This window comes from Scyliorhinus canicula, chromosome 20, assembly GCF_902713615.1.
Source record: "Scyliorhinus canicula chromosome 20, sScyCan1.1, whole genome shotgun sequence".
Lineage (NCBI taxonomy): Eukaryota > Metazoa > Chordata > Chondrichthyes > Carcharhiniformes > Scyliorhinidae > Scyliorhinus > Scyliorhinus canicula.
In genome coordinates, this window is record NC_052165.1 from 19,255,904 (window position 1) to 19,277,784 (window position 21,881).

Consider the following 21,881-nt stretch of genomic DNA (forward strand, 5'->3'; position numbering starts at 1 on the left):
GGAACTGATGTGATTTGCTAGAGCGTTTGGGGAGGGATTAAACTAATATGCCAGGAAGGATGACAAGGAGTCAGAGAAAGAGGGAGCAAGGACAAAAACAATAGGTAGCGAAGTGAAGAAAAGTGATAGGTGGAGAAACCAAGTGCAAAATTTAAACAGGGCAATAGAGAAAAATATTGGGAGCAACTTAAAGGCTCCGTGCCTTAATGCATGGAGCATTTGCAATAAAGATGATGAACTAATCATGCAGATAGATATAAATAGGTATGATATAATTGGGGTTACGGAGACATGGCTGCAGGGTGAACAGGGATGGGAACTGAATGTCCCAGGCTTTTTAGTATTTAGGAAGGACATGCATGAAGAAAAGGTCGTGGTGTGGCACTGCTGGTTAAAGAGGAGATTAACACAGTAGTGAGAAAGGATTAAAAAACATTAGTGGGTGTCATGTATAGACCCCCAAACTACAGTGGTAAGGTTGGAAATGGCATTAAACAAGAAATTAGAGATGCATGTAACAAAGGAATATCGGTGATCATGGGTGATGTTAATCTTCACATAGATTGGACAAATTGAATTAGCCACAATGCCAAAGAGGAGGATTTCCTGGAGTGTATACAGGATGGTTTTCTTGACCAATATGTGGAGGAACCAACTAGTCAGCAGGCCATCTTAGACGGGGTACTGTGTAATGAGAAGGGAGTCATTGCCAATCTGGCTGTACTTGGGGATGAGCGACCATAACATGATAGGATTTTTTATCAAGACGGAGAGTGAAATAGTTGATTCGGAGACCAGGGTGCTGAATCTAAATAAAGGGAACTATGAAAATATGAGCCATCAGTTAGCCTTAATAGATTGGGAAAAGTTACTTAAAGGGATGACAGTGGATAGACAATGGCAAATATTCAAGGAACGCAGGGGGGAACTACAGCAACTGTTCATTCCTGTCTGGCACAAAAGCAAAGAGGGGAAGAGGGCCAATCCATGGCTTACAAAGGAAATCAGAAATAGTATCCGATACAAGGAAGAAGCATACAGATTGGTCAAGAAAAATAATAGGTCGGAGGACTGGGAGCAGTTCAGAATTCAGCAAAGAAGGACAAAGGGATTGATTAAAAAGGGGAAAGTACAGTATGAAAGGAAGCTTGCAGGGAGCATAAAGACTGACACTAAGAGTTTCTATATATATGTGAAAAGAAAGAGATTAGTAAAGAGAAATGTAGACCTCCTACAGACAGAAACAGGGGAATGCATAATAAGTGATAAAGAAATGGCTGAGCAATTGAATACTTTGGTTCTGTCTTCACAAAAGGGGACACAAATCAGGTACCAGAAATGTTGGAGAATGAAAGGTTTAGTGAGAGGGAAGAACAGAGAGATCAACATTAGTAGAGAAATTTGGGAAAATTGATGGGAATGAAAGCGGATAAATTCCCAGGGCCTGAGAATCTGCATCCCAGAGTGCTTAAGGAGGTGGCTCTGGAAATAGTGGATGCATTGGTGGTCATCTTCCGGGATTCTATAGACTCTGGAACTGACCCTGCAGATTGGCGGATAGCTCATGTCACTCCGATATTCAAAAAGGGAGGTAGAGAAAAAGCAGGGAATTCTCGACCAGTAAGCCTAACATCAGTAGTGGGGAAAATGCTTGAATCCATTATCAAGGATTTCATAGCAGAACATTTAGAAAGCAGTGGCAGGATCGGTCAGAGTCAGCATGGATTTATAAAGGGAAAATCATGCTTGACAAATCTGTTGGAATTCTTTGAAGATGTAACCAGTACAGTTGACAAGGAGGAGCCAGTCGATGTGGTATATTTGGACTTTTAGAAGTCATTTGACAAAGTCCTGCATAAGAGATTATTGTGCATAATTAAATTGGGAATTGGGGGAAATGTATTAAGGTGGATAGAAAACTGGTTGGCAGAGAGGAAATAAAGAGTAGGGCTTAATGGGTCCTTTTCAAATTGGCAGGCAGTAATTAGTGGGGGACCACAGGGATTGGTGCTAGGACCCCAGCTATTCACAATATATATATAAATGATTTGGATGAGGGAACAAAATGTGACATCTCAAAATTTGCAGATGATACCAAGTTAGGTGGGGGGGTGAATTGTGACGAGGATGCATGAATCCTACAGCACGATCTGGACAGGTTGGGGGAGTGGGCAAATCAATGGCAGATGCAGTATAATTTGGATAAGTGTGAGGTTATTCACTTTGGAAGCAAAAACAGGAAGGCAGATTACTGTCTGAATGGTTGTAAATTGGGAGAGGGGAGTGTGCAGCGGGACCTGGGTGTCCTTGTGCACCATTCGCTGAAGGTAAGCATGCAGGTGCAGCAGGCGGTAAAGAAGGCGAATGGTATGTTGGCCTTCATTGTGAGAGGTTTCGAGTATAGAAGCAGGGATGTATTATTGCAATTGTGCAGGGCCTTGGTGTGGCCACACCTGGAGTATTGTGTGCAGTTTTGGTCTCCTTCTCTGGAAGGATGTTCTTGCTCTCGAGGGAGTGCAGCGATGGTTTACCAGACTGATTCCAGGGATGCCGGGACTGTCATATGAGGAGAGATTGACTAGGTTGGGATTGTTCTCGCTGGAGTTCAGTAGAATGAGGGGGAATCTCATGGAGACTTATAAAATTCTAACAGGACTATATAGGGTAGATGCAGGGAAGATGTACCCAATGATGTGTGTGTCCAGAACCAGGGGTCACAGCCTGAGGATTCAGAGTAAACCATTTTGGACAGAGATAAGGAGACATTTCTTCACACAAAGAATGGTGAGCCTGTGGAATTCATTGCCACAGGAAGTAGTTGATGCGAAAATTTTGAATATATTCAAGGGATGGCTGGATATAGCACTTTGGAGAATGGGGTCAAAGGCTATGGGGAGAAAGCAGGATTAGGCTATTGAGTTGGATGATCAGACATGATCGTGATGAATGGCAGAGCAGGCTCGAAGGGCCAAAAGGCTTCTCCTGTTCCTATCTTCTATGTATCTATGTGTACAAATGTTAACTAAATTCTTAGAATAAAGCTTGTTTTTTTTATGTAAAGCGCCTCAGACGTCTGTGGAATAACACCTGAAAGGCAAGCTCTTATGCTCATTTTAGCCAAATTGTAAATAAAGATTGTAGGTCAGGTGGACTCCATAATATACTTTGGAGTTGTTAAACCCTGATCCATAACAAAGGCAATTAAGAATTTCTAAAGATTGACTACTTATATGTCCATATATAAAGATATGAAACAAACGCACCCATTCATCTTTTTTTATTTGTTCGCGGGAAGTTGCTGGCCAGGTTATCCCTAATTGCCCTTGGGAGGGGAAACTTCATAGATTAAAATTCTTATGCACAGTAATAGCTCCCAGGAAATGTTACACCACCTTCCTGACATACTTTAATCATTATATTTCCTATATTATGGCTCAGTGTATGTTCAGTCTTACTGAAGAATACCATATACTGCTTTATATATTACATATACACAATTCCCCTTCTGAGAAATTATTAGATGTTTCATGCATCACTTATTTTCAAACTGCAGGAATAGATCTCTCACCTTTAATTTCATGTTGGCTTAATTCTCTTCTCTTTTCCAGGTCTTTTCGGTCATAGTTCAAACGTTTCAAGCACATAATACCATATTGTAAACTTGTTCTGACAAAGAACAATAAAACAGCATTTGCAATTGTTTGCAAGGTGTTTTTTTAAAACAAATTAATAAAACCTTAAAAGGAAAGTTGTCAGACAAATGTTTACAACAATTAAGTTCATGGATATTTTGGCTTTGAAAATCCAAGGGCCTTTGATCCTGGATTACATATTGCGATCTGCTTATCGGTGACCTCTGATGCTTACCCCAGCAAAACCATAGGGGTTTTGGGAGGATCACAGAACTTAAATAAACCAAGTGGATGGCCACACTACTATTGGCGCATCTTAGAAACCTACCATATTATTGAGACTGCAAATTGCAGAGTAGTACATGATTTCTGTTTGGTTGGTTCCTATTTACGGGTGGTTTCAAAATGCAGCCAGTATTTTTCAAATCTTTCGGGGCTGAGGTTACAATCCAGACCAGGGCCCTGGGTAGGCCCCACAATTATCAGTGGGCTTGCTAGTCTGTTTTCACATAGTATGCTTGACGGCTGCTCTCATGCCTGACTTGGATGACTGAAACTGTTGATCTAGCTGGCATTCTTTCCTTCCTAGTTTTGTCTCTGATCTCCACCAGAGAATGCCATGGCATAGTGTTCCTGGGTCCCTTTAGTAGGAATTTGCTGGAAGGATTCTTCAAGTCAACCCAGAAATGAATTTTAAAAAAGCTTGTACATCTGCAATACAGTATATTTTATGCATGGACAGAGTTTTTTAAGATCAAGCATACCGATGAAAGCTATCCACCATTTTTAAATGAATACGAAGATCCTTCTTTGTCAAATGATCCAACATCCTTGCATCTACCAGGCATTCCATGAAGTAGCTGCGGTATTGAGGTAATCCTAGACTAGGAAGCCATTCATTACCAATCCATTCGTGATTCATGTCACCATAAGCCAATGTCTGATGGAAAATGCAAGAACAGGTTAATTCAAATTCTCTTAGGCCATAATTACTGAACCAATAAAAAACGTTTTATAATACACAGCAGTTTCTGGCACATGACTATGCTTCCTTCTGTTTCCTAATTTTAGCAAACCCATGAATAAATAGTGGCATTATGTCAATAAATAGCACTACAGGAATATTTCTTAATGTTGGTATTGTTATGATTAAACCCAGCCTTTCAAGGATAGATTAACAAACATGAACGAAAAGCATACAACGGATTATTAACACCATTAATAAGGAGTTTGAGGAGCATTCATATAAGCAAATATCGCCAGAGGGACATAGACTTTTGAGAGCTGACGTGGTGATTTATCCTGAGGGTCCCTCACCTCAGACGAGCGGCAAGGTTGTGAAGGTGGGGCCTTCATGAATAACCTCCGCTAGGATGGAAATTGGACCCGCGTTGTTGGCGTTGCTCCGCATCACGAACCAGCTGTTCAGTCAACTGACTAACTAACCTCTGACCTAATCAATCCTGCCGACTGCTTGTAATAGGTAAAATTAGTGGGTAGGGTTTTTCACGACACCAGTCTATGAGGCCATATTGCATATTTTGGACTGGTAGACCATAAGGCCATAACATAGGAACAAGATTAAGCCATACGACCATTGAGTCTGCTCCATCATTCAATTATGGCTGATATTTTCTCATCCCCATTCTCCTGCCTTCTTCCCCTTATTAATCAAGTTTCTACTTAGCTCTGTCTTAAAGACACTCAGTGACTTGGTCTTCACAGCCTTCTGCAGCAATGAGTTCCACAGATTCACCATCCTCTGGCTGAAGAAATTCCTCCTCATCTCTGTTGTTGAGGATCGTCCCTTCAGTCTGTGTTTGTGCCCTCAGACTCTAGTTTCTCCTACTGGTCGAATCCTCTCCACGTTCACTCTATATAGGCCTCTCAGTATTCTATAAGTTTCAGTACGATCCCCCCTCATCCTTCTAAACTCCATCGAGTACAGACCCAGAGTCCACAACCGTTCCTCAAATGACAAGTCCTTCATCTCGGGGATCATTCTTGGGAACCTCCTCTGGACCATCTCCAAGGCCAGCACATCCTTCCTTAGATACAGGGTCCAAAACTGCTCACAATATTCCAAATGGAGTCTGACTCGTGTCTTGTACAGCCTCAACAGTACATCCCTGCTCTTGTATTCTAGTCCTCTCAACATGAATGCTTGGGCAGCACGGTGGCGCAGTGGGTTAGTCCTGCTGCCTCATGGCGCCGAGGTCCCAGGTTCGATCCCGGCTCTGGGTCACTGTCCGTGTGGAGTTTGCACATTCTCCCTGTGTTTGCGTGGGTTTCGCCCCCACAACCCAAAAGATGTGCAGGCTAGGCTGATTGGCCATGCTAAATTGCCCCTTAATTGGAAAAAATGAATTGGCTACTCTAAATTTATTTTTAAAAAATGAATGCTGACATTTCATTTGCCTTACTAACTGCCAACTGAACCTGCATATTAATTTTAAGAGACTCCTCAACTAGGACTCCCTTTATGCTTCTGATTTCCCAAACCGTTTCCCATAGAAATAGTCTATGCTTCTATTCTTCCTACCAAAGTGCATAACATCACACTTTTCTTCACTGTATTTCATCTGCCACTTCTTTGCCCACTCTCCTCGCCTGTCCAGGTCATTCTGCAGCCTCTGTTTCCTCAACACAACAATCTTTGTATCATCTGCAAACTAGGCAAAAATAACTTGGAGTCTGGCCTGTAGTAACGTAACCGACCCCTTTCTACAAGCAGTCAGCAGGATTGGTTAGCTCAGGGGTTTACTGGAGATGATTTACATTTATAAAAAAAGCCTTAGCTAAAAGGTTAAACAGGTTAAAGCCATCCTTCAAATTATACCTTAAATCCCACCCCCTTATCCCCTGCAATTTTTATAGGAATCCTGGATGCCAGGAACACACGGGCATTTTTAGATCCAACATTACTAGGGCACAAATGATGGGAAATAAATCGAACAACATATTTTTGTCATTTGTATGCCATTATAAAACACCAACCTGCATTTGGACATTTTGGAACTGGCAATGAACAGCAAACAGCTAGCAGATGTATAGCATTCTGTTGAGGCGTTGCTGGGTATCCAGTGTAACTTTACTGGAAAATTCTATCCATTCCGTTTAAAAGAGGGAAAGATTTAAAAAAATAATCACAACACTTGGAGAAGAAAGTACAAGTGGGGAAGCAGGTTTAAAAAAAAATCTCCTAAATGAGTGAATCTTCACTTCAGCAAAATGAATGGGAGAATAACTTGGAAGAGGGCAGAAAGGAAGTATTTGGGGCGGGATTCTCCAGTCCGCCAGCCACGTTTTCCAGTGCAGTGTGCCCCCGCCATCAGCGGGATTCTCCATTCCTGCAGACGGCCAATGGAGTTTCCCACCTCACGCCGTCGGGAAACCTGCAGACGTGGATTTGCTGCCGGTGCACCAGAGGCTTCTGCCGTCGGAGAATTCCAATCTTTACTGTCTATATTCAATTCACAGCAACTTTAAACTGTGTGCTGTTCATTGTTTGTGTGCACACAGAATTTTGTACCTTGAAGTACCCATGCAAAGTGACACCTAAGCTCATGTTTGTTGTGTATTCATTGTTGATGTTTAGGGAAATGAAGCATGAGCATCAACACCCCAGGAAAGAAGGTAATATAAATGTAGTGCAGAAGCAACGCTGAGGAAGATACTATCCATCCAGGTGAAACCACCTGACTTCATGCATCAACATTTTCTAAATTATTACATTACATGATATGGAAACACATTTGACATTTTTATATACTCCATGAGAACCAAATCGGAATCCCAATGAGGTACTCTGAAGGTAACTCCACTAGAAGTTCAACAGAGTGAATGGGAATGTTGCCAAATATGCTAGGTCTTGGTGTTGCACCATGCCGGTAAGTTAGAGGAAGTTGACCTGGATGAAGGGACCTCACAGGCCAGCAATTTCCTTGTCCTACTGATGAGTTACACTGAGCAGTTGGTACACCAAGCCCAACCAGGAACGGCAGTACTCAGTCCAGTAGAACTCACCTGGGAATCCAGTATGGGTCTTGACGTGAACCCGTAAACAAAATGCCAAGTTATTTACAGGAAGGCTAAATGGTTCATTCTACATTATCCTTACAGAATCTCCTCCTGAGACTCCTTCCTAGTGTTATAGGTAAAGGTTCTTGACAGATTTTCCACAGATCTGGAAATGGAATAGCCAACGGAATAACCCCACAGATTCTCAGCCCATGTCATCTACTACTCTTTGGTATATGCGGACAATAAAGCTTTACTTTATCTGAAGTGCACTCAAACTACAAATGATAATTCATCTAAACTTAAGCTATTAAAAAAAGATAAGTTCACAGATCATGAGATGCTTTCCACTGCATGTTATAGAATCAGTTAAGCATTGAGGAGTCAACCACTGAAGCACTAAAATCTTCAAACTGGATTATATATTTTAACATGCATTACCTGAGCCCAACTGCCTTCTTCAGACTCCTTGGGGATTACCAGAAAGTACAGTTAATAAAAATCAAGTAATAAATACAGTTAACAGGTAATATGATTCTCAAATGAAAGTAGTAAAATATGCATTAGTTACACAAGGCTTCAGTCAAATTAAAATGAAACAAGCTATGAGCCAGCATCTTAATGCACAAAAGGCTCTTTCAAAATGAAATACTCAACTTTTCAATATATAAAAAAAAATCTAAATACTATAACACATTTACATAGTATTGCATGGGATTACATAGAATATATGACACCGAGACATATCATTCAAGCTAACAACCCAATTACTCGAGCTTCCTCCAACTTTTCTCATCTAAATCTACCATTGTAACCATAGATTCCTTTTTCCCTCAAATTCTTGGGCTGGATTCTCTGCTGTCGGGTTTCTCCATTGCGATGGCAGCCCGGGGATTTCCCAACGGTCTGGGGCTGCCCACAGAGGGAAACCCCATTGTCCGGCTGGCGAGGCAGAGAATCCCGGGGACGGCCAGCACCGGAAATCTGATGCGGCGGGACAGAGAATCCTGGCCCTTGTCTATTTCCTCCTTAAATACCTCTAATTTATTCATTGCAACCATTTCCAGGTTCAACATTCATAACACTCTTTGGGCAAGGAAGTTAATTTTGAATTTCGCATTGGATTTCTTGGTGACTATCGTATATCGATGATCTCTAATTATTCTCTTCCCCACAAGAGAAACACTATCCACTTTTCAAAATTATCATTTTAAAGACTTCTGTTAGGTCACACCTCAACCTTCTTTTTTCAAGAGAAAAGAGGCCCAGCCTATCAATTCTATCCTGATATTTATACCCATTTTTGGTATCCTTGCAAATTATTGCTCCAGTGCCTCTGTATTCTTTCTATAATATGGTAACTTGAACTGCACGCAGAACTCTTAAGTATGGTCAAATCAAAGTTCAGTACCGATTTAGCATAATTTCCACAACTTTTAACTTCTATTCCTCTCGAGATAAAGCCTAGTTCTTAGTTTGCAAGATCCTATTTTTCCTCTAGCCCACTTAAATTTGCTCCTTCCATGTATTAAATGAATTCCTTATTATTCCTATCAAAATGTACTATCTCACATTTATCTATGTTGAATTTTACTTAAGCGACAACTACCCTATTCATGCGTATTCGGCTTGCACACATTACTCTCATGTTCCATCAACATGCTGTATATTACTCAAGAGGAAAAAACAAGCTCATTACCCATGGAATAACAATTCAAACTAGTAAAAAACAAACATGCATAAGTTATCACTTGACAAGCCAGGTAGCATTTTAGAAATATTCACAAATTGGCAGTTTTCTCTCAAAATTATTTTTGTCTGAGTTATCTCAATAGGCTATCAAATAGCCCCAAGGTAAACAATATAGTTCAGAATTTAGATTCTGTGAATCATGCATAAGAATATTTGGGGTTGTCAACTGATAGAATTTACTTGTGGCCACAAATAAGAATTAAGTTTCCAAGTGGAGATTTTAATTAGATTGTCACTCAGAGTGAATACTAACATCACACAGAGGGAAAGGATGATGACTTAGATCTTTTACAAAATTGTACACACTTATGATCTAACATCACACTCATAACATTGAGGGGACACCCAATCAACTCACGGTAACCACCGTAATAAAAAGGATACACAGGGCCACTCTCACCTAATCCTCAGCCATGAATACCAAACAAATTTCAGCCCAGTCTAATGGTACACAAGCTTAAAATCAAATCTCAAAGAAAAAAGAAAAACTCGAATGGTTTAGCTCTAAATGGGGAGGGGCCTCAATTATGGTCAATCATGGTGAGGACGAACTAACCTTACCAACCCTAACCTTCCACCCACTCCATGCCTCCGTCTCCACTCATCTTCCTTTCATTATCAGAAAGGGGAGAGACTAACTGAGGTAGCATTGTCCTGACCTTTTACATGAATGATATAGCTGGATATATGGACATAAAGGAGCGTACAACACCAAATGTTATCTGTGTCCAACACAGAAGTGAATATTACAGTGGATCGGGCTAATTTGCCTCATTTGTCTGGGGACTGGCATTGACCAGGCAATGCAGCCAAAAGCATTGTATAATGTTATAAATCAACTTGGCTGTAGCAATGCACAGTTTTAACTTGTCCAAGGCATGGGGTAGCATGATGGCATAGTGGTTAGCACTGCTGCCTCACAGTGCCAGGTTCGGTTCCGACCTTGGGTGACTGTGTAGAGTTTACATATTCTTCCCGTGTCTGCATGGGTTTCCTCCAGGTGCTCCGGTTTCCTCCCACAGTCCAAAGGTGTGCAGGTTAGGTGGCTTGGCCAAGTTAAATTGCCCCTAGGTGCGGTCACAGGGATAGAGTGGGGAACAGGGCCTGGGTGGATGCTCTTGCAGAGGGCGATGCACTGTAGGGATTCTATGATTCTACATGTAAGGATAGAAACCCACTAAAAAACTAGCCACCATGTCACCGCCCCGGATGGGCATTAATATGACTGATTCAGTCTCGGGGGAGGGCATATGACATGTTGGCTCAGACTTGATGGATAATGTTAAGTCAGATATTCAAGATATAAATATTTGGTATTGCACCTCAACATGTATCTGGCTGTGGAGAAATTAGACCGTACCGATTTACAGGAGGAACAACAGGAGTTAGTAGTTAAACCGCTCATGATACGAGATATGGGAGACGCAATAACATTTCTGATGAGTATAGCACAAAAACATATCAGGGTGGAGATAAATTTGAATTCCTGGGAGTGGAAGGAAATTGGTGGGTGTGCTTTACGGTGGAGAATTTTCATCTTGCAGATAGGGCCTTCAGACCATGCTAGGACAGTACATTAAACACCGCTGGCACCCAGTGTCGGATAGCTCGGGTAGCAGTGGAAAGGGCCCTGATTATTACCAGGAGGTTTTGGAACAAAGCTGTCAGCTATCACAAGGGGAAGGGTGCCGGTGCATCTGGTCACAGGAATGGGTGGGAGATTGGAGGGCTCTGTCAGGAATTGGGCCAGCATGGCAGGAATGCAGTACAGTGGGAAGTAGGGAGAGTAACAGCAGAGACTATTGGTATCCGAAGTAGCACTGACTAATAAGGGATATATCTAGGTTTTCACTGCCACTGACACTTCCCTCCCAGGAAATACAAATTTGGGAACATTGATAAGGATTTTGCAATTTAATGAAATGATGGTTCCGGGCCTAGCTTAGGTCAAGAGAATTATAAGAGAATTATAGGGTAGCAGATCTGAAGCACACTGAATTCTAGTAGGATTGCAAGAGTTTTTGGTGAGCAAACGGTTTTGGGAATGGCCCACCTGGACCAGGTAATGCCTGACAAGGGGTCCAAAAGGGGAAACCAAAGTGAGTAATTGAAATAATTTAACATTAAATATTAATAGCTTTGAAGTAGGCAAATGTAGTAATGAGCATTAACAGCTTTGAAATAATAGTTATTAGAGCCCTTTCTCAGCATGCTGGTGTGGGAATATAACAATTCACAAATTTAATCACCTTCGCAGGAAGCGCTCTGCCTTCCGTTAGTTCAATTACAGCTACGGCCAGTATCATTCTGTTTATTAGGGTTTGTATGAAGGAGTGATAACCAAAATAGATAAAAATGTTACACAGCCTTGTAACCAGTCAGACATTTTGTAGGAGCAGGGCTAGTTCTCTCAAACATTTCTGAATAAAGTCTCAGTTACTGTAACTTACAGACTTGAGGGATTTCAACTTTTACAACATTATTCATTATTCTAATGAAATTGAAACTAAAGCTACATATTAACGAATGTTAAAATGTTTGTCTGCACAAACATGTACATGCTTATTTAAATTACCATTACACGTTGCTTTAATCCAGATTTCAAATTTATGCAGTGGCTTGCCTTAGGGGGTCTGCATTTGATTATACATTGTTAGGAAATCATTAGTATGCAGTGACAACATAAATTGAGTTTATATCTTCCTGTGATAGAATTTCAGTTTTTTTGAAGGAGTGATGGTTGTAAGAGATGGTGCTCTGGGAACCCAGGTTTGAATCCCACCATAGCATCTGGTGGGAAGAAATCTAGAACTAAAAGTCTAACGCTGACCATGAAATCATTGATTGTTGCAAAAACCCATCTGTTTCACTAATGTTCTTTAGGGAAGGAAATGTGCCGTTCTTACATGGTCTGGCTGACCTGTGACTCCAGACTCACAACAATGTGATTAACTCTCATGTCCACTGAAGTGGCCTAGCTAGCCATTCAGCTGTATTAAACTGCTACAAAAATATTAGATAAGAAATGAAACTGGATGGAACACTGGGCCAAGACATCATAAATGACAATGGCAAACTTAGCCCTGTCAACCTTGCAAAGTCTTACTTCCTAACACCTAGGAGCTTGTGCCAAAATTGGGAGAGCTGTCTCACAGACTGGTTGAACAAAGCCTGACATGGTCGTACCCATACTATCATATACCTTACACATAATGTCCCAGCCTCCAGCACCACCATCACCATGACTGGTTAAGTCCTGTCACACTCAACAGAGATGGCAGCACAGTGGCATACTGTTAGAAGGGGCAATATCGACTCCAGACTCCATGAAATCTCAAGGCATCGAGTCAAACATGAGCAAGGAAACCTTGTGCTGCTTAACACACACCATCTCCCCTCTGCTGATAAATCCATACTCCTCCAAATTGAATAGCACGTGGAGGAAGCAAGGGCACAGAATGTAGTCTGGGTGGGGACTTCAATGCCGATCACCAAGAGTGGATCAAACACCACCACAGATAAAGTTAGCCAACTCCTAAAGGATATAGCTGCTAGAGTGGGTCTGGGGCAGGTGGTGAGGGAGCCAACAGAATGAAAAAGCACTTGACCTCGTCCTCACGAATGTGCCTGCTGTAGGTTGATTAGGAGTGACCACTGTACACTCCTTGTGGAGACCAAGCCCCAACTTTATATTGAGGATACCTTCCATCATATTGTGTGGTACTACCTCCATGCTAAATGGGATAGATTTTCAACAGATCACATAATTTGCAGTGCAGAAGGAGGCCATTTGGCCCATCAAGTCTGCACCGGCCCTTGGATAGAACACCCTACTTCAGCCCACGCCTCCACCCTATCCTTGTAACCCAGCCCCACCTAATCGTTTTGGACACTAAGGTGCAATTTACCGTGGTCAATCCACCTAACCTGCACATCTTTGGACTGTGAGAGGAACCCGGAGCAGCCAGACAAAACCTATGCAGACAACACAGGGAGAAAGTGCAAACTCCACACAGACAGTCGCCCAAGGCCGGAATTGAATCCGGGTTCCTGGAGCTGTGAGGCAGCAGTGCTAACCTCTGTTCCACCATGCTGCCCAAGGCAGGTGCTACTAACTGCCTGGCTCAAATGCTTCTGCTCACACTCCTCTCTAGGTGTTGATGAATGCCTGTCCCAGAGTCTTCTTCTTGCACTCTCCTCTCAGTGCTGCTGACTGCCTTCTTCAGGGTCCTCTGCTCACACTCCCCTTTAGTATTTATGTAAGAAACATACATTTAAGTAAGAAGCACAGCTACTTACAATTAAGTAGGAAACGCAACTACCTACATTTAAGTAAGGAATACAAGCACATAGAGCCTCTGGTTATCCAGAAGCACGTAGGCCAAGATAAAGCAGAAAAAGGAAACTTATGATAGTCACAAAATACTTAATACCGTACAAGGCCCAGGGGAGTATAGAAGGTACAGGGGTGAAATAGAAATGGCAATTAGGAAAGCAAAGACAGGATACGAAAAAATTTTGGCACTGAAAATCAAAACAAAACCTACAAAACGTTCTCCGGGATATTGGGACGGTGCTGATGAAGGTGTTTAATGAGGCAAGGGAAAGAGGGGTTATGCCCCTCGATGTCACAGGCCACGATTTCGCTTACCCTGAAACGGGACAAGAACCCGGAGCTATGTGGGTCCTACAGGCCGATATCCTTGTTCAATGTAGACGCCAAACTGTTGGCCAAAATTTTGTCCTCCAGGATTGAGGATGTGCACCGAATGTCATTATGAAGGATCAGACGGGGTTCGTTAAGGGCAGGCAGCTGGTGGCCCATGTAAGAAGGCTGTTAAATGTAATCATGATGCCCCTGGAAAGTAGGGAGGTGGAGGTCATGGTCGCAATGGATGTGGAAAAAGCTTTTGACTGGGTTGAATGGGATTATTTATGGGAGGTTCTAGGGTGGTTCGGATTTGGGAGGGGCTTTATTGACTGGGTCAGGTTGCTGTACTAGGCTCCTGTGGCAAGTGTACGGACGAACAGGGCGACTTCGGATTACTTTAGACTGCACCGGGGGACAAGACAGGGATGCCCCCTCTCTCCACTGCTGTTTGCACTGGCTGTGGAGCTGCTGGCAATTGTTCTGACAGCCTCAAGGGGCTGGAAGGGGCTGGTCCGGTGGTGGTGGTGGGGGGAGGGGGGTGTGTGGAGCACAGAGCCTCGCTGTATGCAGTATACGGATGACCTGCTTCTGTATGTTTCAGATCCAATTGAGGGATGGAAGAAATCATGGGAATTTTAGGGGAATTTGGCCAGCTTTTGGGGTATAAGCTTAATATGGGGCAGAGCGAGATGTTTGCGGTCCAAGCGAGGGGTCAGGAGAGGCGACTGGGGGAACTGCCGTTTAGATTTGGCAGGGGACAGTTTCAGGTACCTAGGTATTCAAGTAGTGCGGGATTGGGACTGGCTACATAAATGGAACTTGGCCCGGTTGGTTGATCAGATGAAAGATGATTTCCGGAGATGGGATGCGCTTCCGTTGTCTCTAGCTGGGAGAGTCCAAACGGTGAAAATGACGGTCCTCAGAGATTCCTGTTTGTATTTCAATGTCTCCCCATCTTTATTCCGTGTTCCGTTTTTAAGCGTGTCAATAAAGTTATTGCGGGCATAGTATGGGGGGGGGGGGGGGGGGGGGGCAAGTCCCCGAGTGAGGAGGGTAATGCTTGAGCGGAGCCGGGGTGAGGGTGGGCTGGCGCTGCTGAACTTTAGCAATTATTACTGGGCGGGGGGGGGGGTGGTGTTGTCCGACATAAGTCCATATGGAGGCAGCTTCATGCAAGGGCACAGGTTTGGGGGCACTGGTAACTGCGCCTCTGCCGTTCCCGCCTCTGCCGTATTCCACCAGCCCCGTGGCCCGTGGTGGTGGCGGCCCTGAGAGTCTGGGGGGAATGGAGGAGATATGTGGGAGCATCAGTCTGGTCCCCAATCTGCGATAATCACCGGTTTGCCCTGGGGAGTATGGATGGGGTTTCCAAATATGGCGGAGAGCGGGGATTGAGAGGATGGGGGATTTGTTTATAGAGGGGAGCTTTCTGAGTATGAGGGCGCTGGAAGAGAAGTTTGCATTGGTGGGGGGAACTGAATTTAGATATCTGCAGGTGCGGGACTTTCTGCGTAGACAGGTATCAACCTTCCCACTCCTGCCACTAAGGGGGATTCAGGACAGGGTAGTTTCCAGAGGATGGGTAGGAGGGGGGAGCGTTTCTGACATTTAGAAGGAAGTTATGGGATCAGAGGAGATGCAGACCGAGGAGTTGAAGCGAAAGTGGGAGGAGCAGCTGGGGGGAGAGATAGAGGAGGACCTTTGGGCGGACGCGTTGAGTAGAGTCAACTGGACCGCAACTTGCGCCAGGCTCAGCCTGATTCAATTCAAGGTCATTCACCGGGCCCACATGATAGTGGCCTGGATGAGCAGATTCTTTGGGGTGGAAGACAAATGCACAAAATGTGCGGGAGGACCAGCGAACCATGTCCACATGTTCTGGGCATGTCCAAGCTGAGGGGATTTTGGCAGGGGTTTGCTGATGTCATGTCCAAGGTATTAAAAACAAGGGTGGCATTGAGTCCAGAGATGGCGATTTTCGGGGTCGCAGGATCCGGGATTCCAGGAGCAGAAAGAGGCAGATGTCTGGCCTTTGCTTCCCTGGTACCCCGGAGGCGGATACTATTAGCTTGGAGGGACTCAAGGCCCCCGAAGTCCAAGACCTGGCTAATGGACATGGCTAGCTTTCTCTGTCTGGAGAAAATAAAGTTCGCCTTGGTCACTGTTAGGGTTCGCCCGGAGGTGGCAGCCATTCATCAACTTCTTAGCAGAAAATTAATCATCAGCAAAGGGGGGGGGGGGGGGGGGGGGGGTAGGTTAGCGTACATTAGGGGGTTAATTAATGGTGGGACATGTTGGGGAGGGAGATGGTATTTGCCCTATGTTTATATTCTCATGAACATTGTTTATATTGCTGCTGCTACAACACCAAAAAAAACCTCAATAAAATGTTTATTAAAAAAACATCAAAGAAAACCCTAAGATGTTTTTCCTTAAGAGCAAGAGAATAACTATGGAAAAGGTAGGGCCTATCAGAGATGTACATGGTAAATTAGTGGGTTGATTCAGAAGATGTGGGCAGATTCTCAATGAGTCCTGTCTCATAGATTCATAGAATTTACAGTGGAGAAGGAGGCCATTCGGCACATCGAATCTGCACCGGCCCTTGGAAAGAGCACCCTTACTTAAGCCCACACCTCCACCCTATCCCTGTAACCCAGTAACCCCACCGAACCTTTTTGTTTTGGACACTAAGGGCAATTTAGCTTCGCCAATCCACCAAACTTGCATATCTTTGGACTATGGGAGGAAACCGGAGCATCCGGAGGAAACCCACACAGACACAGGGAGAACGTGCAGACTCTGCCAAGAAGAGGGATGATTCAGTCAGTCTAGTTAAAAAGGAGAACTCTGGGGCAGCACGGTGGCACAGTGGTTAGTATTGCTGCCTACGGCGCTGAGGACCCGGGTTCAAATCCCGGCCCTGGGTCACTGTCCGTGTGGAGTTTGTATGTTCTTCCCATGCCTGCGTGGGTTTCACCCCCACAACCCAAAGATGTGCAGGATAGGTGGATTGGTAACGCTAAATTGCCCCTTAATTGGAAAAAAATAATTGGGTATGCTAAATTTATTTAAAAAAAGAGAACTCTAGACTATTAGATGCAATAAGTACAGTGAGAGAGAGAGAGCACTGGAGGAACTGGAATCTTTGAAGTCACAGGGTCAGATTGATTGTATCTCAGGCTGTTGACGGAACCAAGGAGGAAATAGCAGATGCTCTGGGGATCATTTTCCAATCTTCACTAGATACAGGTGAGGTGCCAGAAGATTGGGGATCTGTGAACATTGTACTATTATTTAAAAAGGATGCTTGGGATAGGTCAGAAATCTATAGGCCAGTCAGTCTGACTTCAGTGGTAAGCAAATATTTGGAAACAATTCTGCGAGGTGTCATGCGAATGTAACTTTAAGAAATATTTGTCTGCTCAAGTAGCTGCAGTGATGTCAGAGTGTGGGTGGAGCTGAGCTCTGGCTCTGTTTTTTCGTTTCGCTTTGAGGAAAAGCTTGGGTGTCTGTGTTTTTTAGTTTTGTTTTAGTGTTGGAGCTGCAGCCAGCCAAAGAAGGTGTAATGTTGATCTCTGTGCCATCTAAAGACTATCTCTAGATCATTTGGTGAATTCAGAGTGACAACTGCTCTCAGTAGAGAATTTAAACCTGGTGTGCTTCTGCAAAAAGGGTCTTTGTCTTATGGATGTTAAAAGGAAAGTTTAAGGATTACTTAGAGTGTTGTAATCTTTGAGGGTTGTATTTGAATCGATGGTTGCTAAGATGTTTACTGTCTGTTTTAAAAAGGTTAACTGAGTTCATAGAATAAACCTTGTTTTACTTAAAAAATATTTTTAGATTTCTGCTGCACAAACCTGTAGAGTGGGCCGTGTACTCCCCATATCACAATCTATTAAAAGTTGTGGGTCAGGTGATATACTTTGGGGTTCTATAAACCCTGGCCCATAACAGAGGCTAGATAGGCACAAATTGATCAGGGAACATTGTGTCTTCGTAACTTAATAGCATTTCTGAGGAAGGAACAAGGAGGATTGATGAGATAGTGCATTGGATATTGTCAACAATTGATTTCAGTAAGGCATTTGACACGTCCCACATGGCAAATTGGTCAGCAAAGTGAGATATAGGGAAAGGTGTCAGGTTGGATTGAAAAATTGTCTCAGTGACAGGAAACAAAGGGTAATGGTCGATGGATGTTTTTCAAATGGAGAACAGTATCCTGCAGGGCCCTTGCTCTTTGTGGTGTACATTGATGATTTAGACTTAAACGCGTGTGGCATGATTGGGAAATTTACAGATGACACAAAAATTGGCTATGCTAGTTTCTTTTTTCTCATTTTTGGCCAACGCAGACACAATGGGTAAATGGTCACTTTCTGTACTATAACCTTCCTATGGTTCTATCCTCCACTATCAATGTGCTGAGGGTTACTACTGACCAAATGGTCACTTTCTGTACCATAACCTTCCTATGGTTCTATCCTCCACTATCAATGTGCTGAGGGCTCCTACTGACCAGAAACAGAACTGAACAGGCTACAGAAATACTTTAGCTACAAGAACAGGTCAGATGCTCAAAATCCTGCAGCGAGTAACTCACCTCCTCACTCCCCAAAGCCTGTCCACCATCTACAAGGCACAAGTCAAGAGTGTGATGGAATACTCTCCACTTGCCTGGATGAGCGCATCTCTAATACTATTCAAGGAACTTGAAACCATCCTGGACAAAGCAGCCCACTTGACTGACACCCCTTCCACAAATATTCACTCCTTCCACTACCCAATGGACAATGACAACAGTGCATCCCATCTCTTGGATGCAGTGCAGGAACTCACCAAGGTTCTTTAGATAGTACCTTCCAAACTCACCACCGCTACTATCTAGAAGGATAAGGGCAGAAGACACATGGAAAACCACCACCTGGAAATTATCCTCGAATCATCCTAACTTGGAAATATATCGCCATCCCTTCACTGGCACCAGGTCAAAATCCTGAAATTCCATCCCTAACAGCACAGTGGGTGTACCTACACCACAACGACTACAGAAGGTCAAGAAAGCTAGTCACCACCACATTTTCAAGGGAATGTAAAGATGGGCAATAAATTCTGGCCTCGCCAGTGATGCACATATCACGTGAATGAATAAGAGAAAAATAGATTGGATTAGTATGGGTTTTAGAGATATTTGCTATTGAATTGGTTCACATGTCATTTTCTGTGGTATTTTAGCACGATTCTTAAGTAATTACGGTTACTACATTAGAACAAAAAAATGTTATGTAACCATGCCAACCAGGGCGATAAATTGATCTCCTCTGAATCATTAATAAAAACAGAAAATGCTGGACACAAATGGCAGGTCAGTTAACACCTGTACAGAAAACAAGCAAGTATTTTAACCTGTTCTTTGTTCTTTCCACAGATGCTGACTTACGTGCTGTTTGTTCACAACATTTTCAGATTCATTTACATATTTTCAGCTCTGGCGATGTTTTTTATATTAAAATTTTGCATGAGTTATTCCATCTATAAAAATTCTAGAAAGCACTAAAATGTTGTTCATGGCTAGAAAGAGAGTTAGATTAAGCTACTTTTTTTGTTACACAAAGGACTTTTGTATATGCTGGAGGCCTATTAAGAAACCAAACAAAAAGCAGTAATCTGAAAAGTGAGTAAAATATAGTGTGATGATAGATAGTTACTTAGTGTAACTATTAAACTAGCAATGGCAAAACATTCCTGTGAGCATCTTTTTAAGATTCGTGCTCTGATCCAAACGAGAAAACTAAAATCAGAAAATTTCTTAAATCTGTTTCTGCTCTTATAGGCATTACTTAACAAGATGTATGACAGAAATACCAGGGTTTATATTGCATCTTCATTGACTTAATGCTGAAGGAGCGAAAATTGCTCAGAAGAATGTCCTGGCCTAAGGAGTTTACGGTGATTATATAGTAAATAATAACACATTAATAAACAGTAGATCAAAGTAACTGGAAAAAAAAACTTACTCATGACTATAACGATTACTGTGTTAGTCATATGGATTAAAAGATTCCTTTAGTTCAAATTGCCAGTATATTAAATCGTATTCACAATATCATGAGATTTTACATAATAAAACTTTGATTGCATTCAAAATATTTTGGACAAATTTACTTTTATTTTTTCAAAAGATAATTGTGAGACACAGAATAACTCAGACAAATGGTAAAATTACAGAGAAATGTTTACCTTTCCCAGCAAATCTCTTTGTTTACTTTCACTTTACAGGCAAAACTGATACAAATCGTTCTAATCCTTCCTTGAGCAAAGGAAAAGTAAGCTGAGAGCAATGGGCGATTGCTCTTAAAATATTGTTTTTTTATTATCGAAGCAGAACACTTAGTTTTTTAAAATAAATTTAGAGTACCCAATTATTGTTTTCCAATTAAGGGGCAATTTAACGTGGCCAATTACCTACCCTGCACATCTTTGGGTTGTGGGGGTGAGACCCACGCAAACACGGGGAGAATGTGCAAACTTCACACAGACAGCGAGCCAGAACCGGGATCGAACCTGGGGCCTTGGCGCTGTGAGGCAGCAATGCTAATCACTGCGCCACTGTGCTGCCCCAGAACACTTAGTTAATACATTTTTATTTATAAGCTACAAATCAAAGAGATTTGAAAAAATAAACTTAAAGCTTGCAAGCAGCAAATTGTGTCATAGCCAAGGTAAATTTGCATCAGTGTAAATAAAGCAATAAAGAGGAGACTAACCATTCTTGTAGAAGATGTTAAGTTTTCCATTTCCTCATGGGTCACCCAGACATTTCCTGAGGGCTAATTATAAAGCCCACAGAGAACCAATGACAATCCACGTGAGGCAAGCAGTGTTAAAGAAGAAAGGCAGCACCACTGTAAGCCAATAGCGTATAGCATCATAATGAGAACAACAGCCTCACTGTTAAAATGACCATGTTCCCTACATGTTCATGCTTTGTTTCGTGAATATATTTGTGAATCCAGTAACTGCAATATTAGAATTTTTTGCATGAGAGAAGTGAACAGAAATCAAATATTAATAACAACAAAAAAATAAGAATATTTCATCAGGAATTTGTAAATCACATTGTAGAAGACAGCTACTCAGATGCTTTAGAGGCAGGATGCCAGGCAATTCTTGAATTGTGTGGTACGAGGTTCTGTACCTGGTACCTGGTGCATTCGCCACCCCCCTTCTCCCCCAAGTAATATTGGCAGAGGCAGGGTTAGACCATCATCATCCTCCTGCCTGGTAGTGAAAGGTAGCTAATTATTAGCAATTAAGATCCCACTTAGGGGAAAGCAGGTGATGCATGAACCTAGATGCAATACCCATCAGCAGGTCGGGGGACCAGTGAGGCCTTTTAAAAATTTATGATGCTGCCCCACCCTACCCTGGAGCCATGGATGCCATAAGGCTACAGCTGCGGCCACAGACCATATTGTTGAGGGTCTGGCAACTGTGACCGCAATTTAGTTTTAAGCATTAAATCTTAAACCACCCTTGTAGTCTCCCATCTACTGTGGCAGTGCTCACCACTCCATGTGGGGCTGCTGATTGCCCAGAGCCTTGGGCACTCCCATTGTTCTGTGAAACTCACCTGCTGTCCTAAATGGATTAAGTTCCTGGAGGTGACTTATTAATTGGATGTCTCTGGGAAGATTGCACAGGCAAGCGAACCTCAGAAACCATTGGAGTTGGGATCTGGAAATGGTCCCAGTCTGTGTTTAAAATCTAAGGCCATAAGATTCCATCCTTTGTTCTGCTACTGCATTTGTTAACTCACTGAA

General features: G+C 42.7%; 1 protein-coding gene across 8 annotated transcripts in view; it reads right to left on the reverse strand.

The window, feature by feature from the left end:
• ppfia2 (PTPRF interacting protein alpha 2) overlaps positions 1-21,881 on the reverse strand; it is a 511,344-nt gene that overhangs the window by 37,684 nt on the left and 451,779 nt on the right. For 6 of the 8 annotated variants that reach the window (XM_038781072.1, XM_038781076.1, XM_038781071.1 and 3 more), the window contains 4 exons: positions 20,826-20,888; positions 8,094-8,120; positions 4,397-4,572; positions 3,569-3,666 (listed from right to left, as the gene is read on the reverse strand). In XM_038781072.1, the coding sequence (XP_038637000.1) occupies positions 3,569-3,666; positions 4,397-4,572; positions 8,094-8,120; positions 20,826-20,888 (364 nt within the window). The remainder of the gene's footprint in view (positions 1-3,568; positions 3,667-4,396; positions 4,573-8,093; positions 8,121-20,825; positions 20,889-21,881) is intronic. The other 2 variants (XM_038781075.1, XM_038781074.1) reach the window with 1 other exon arrangement.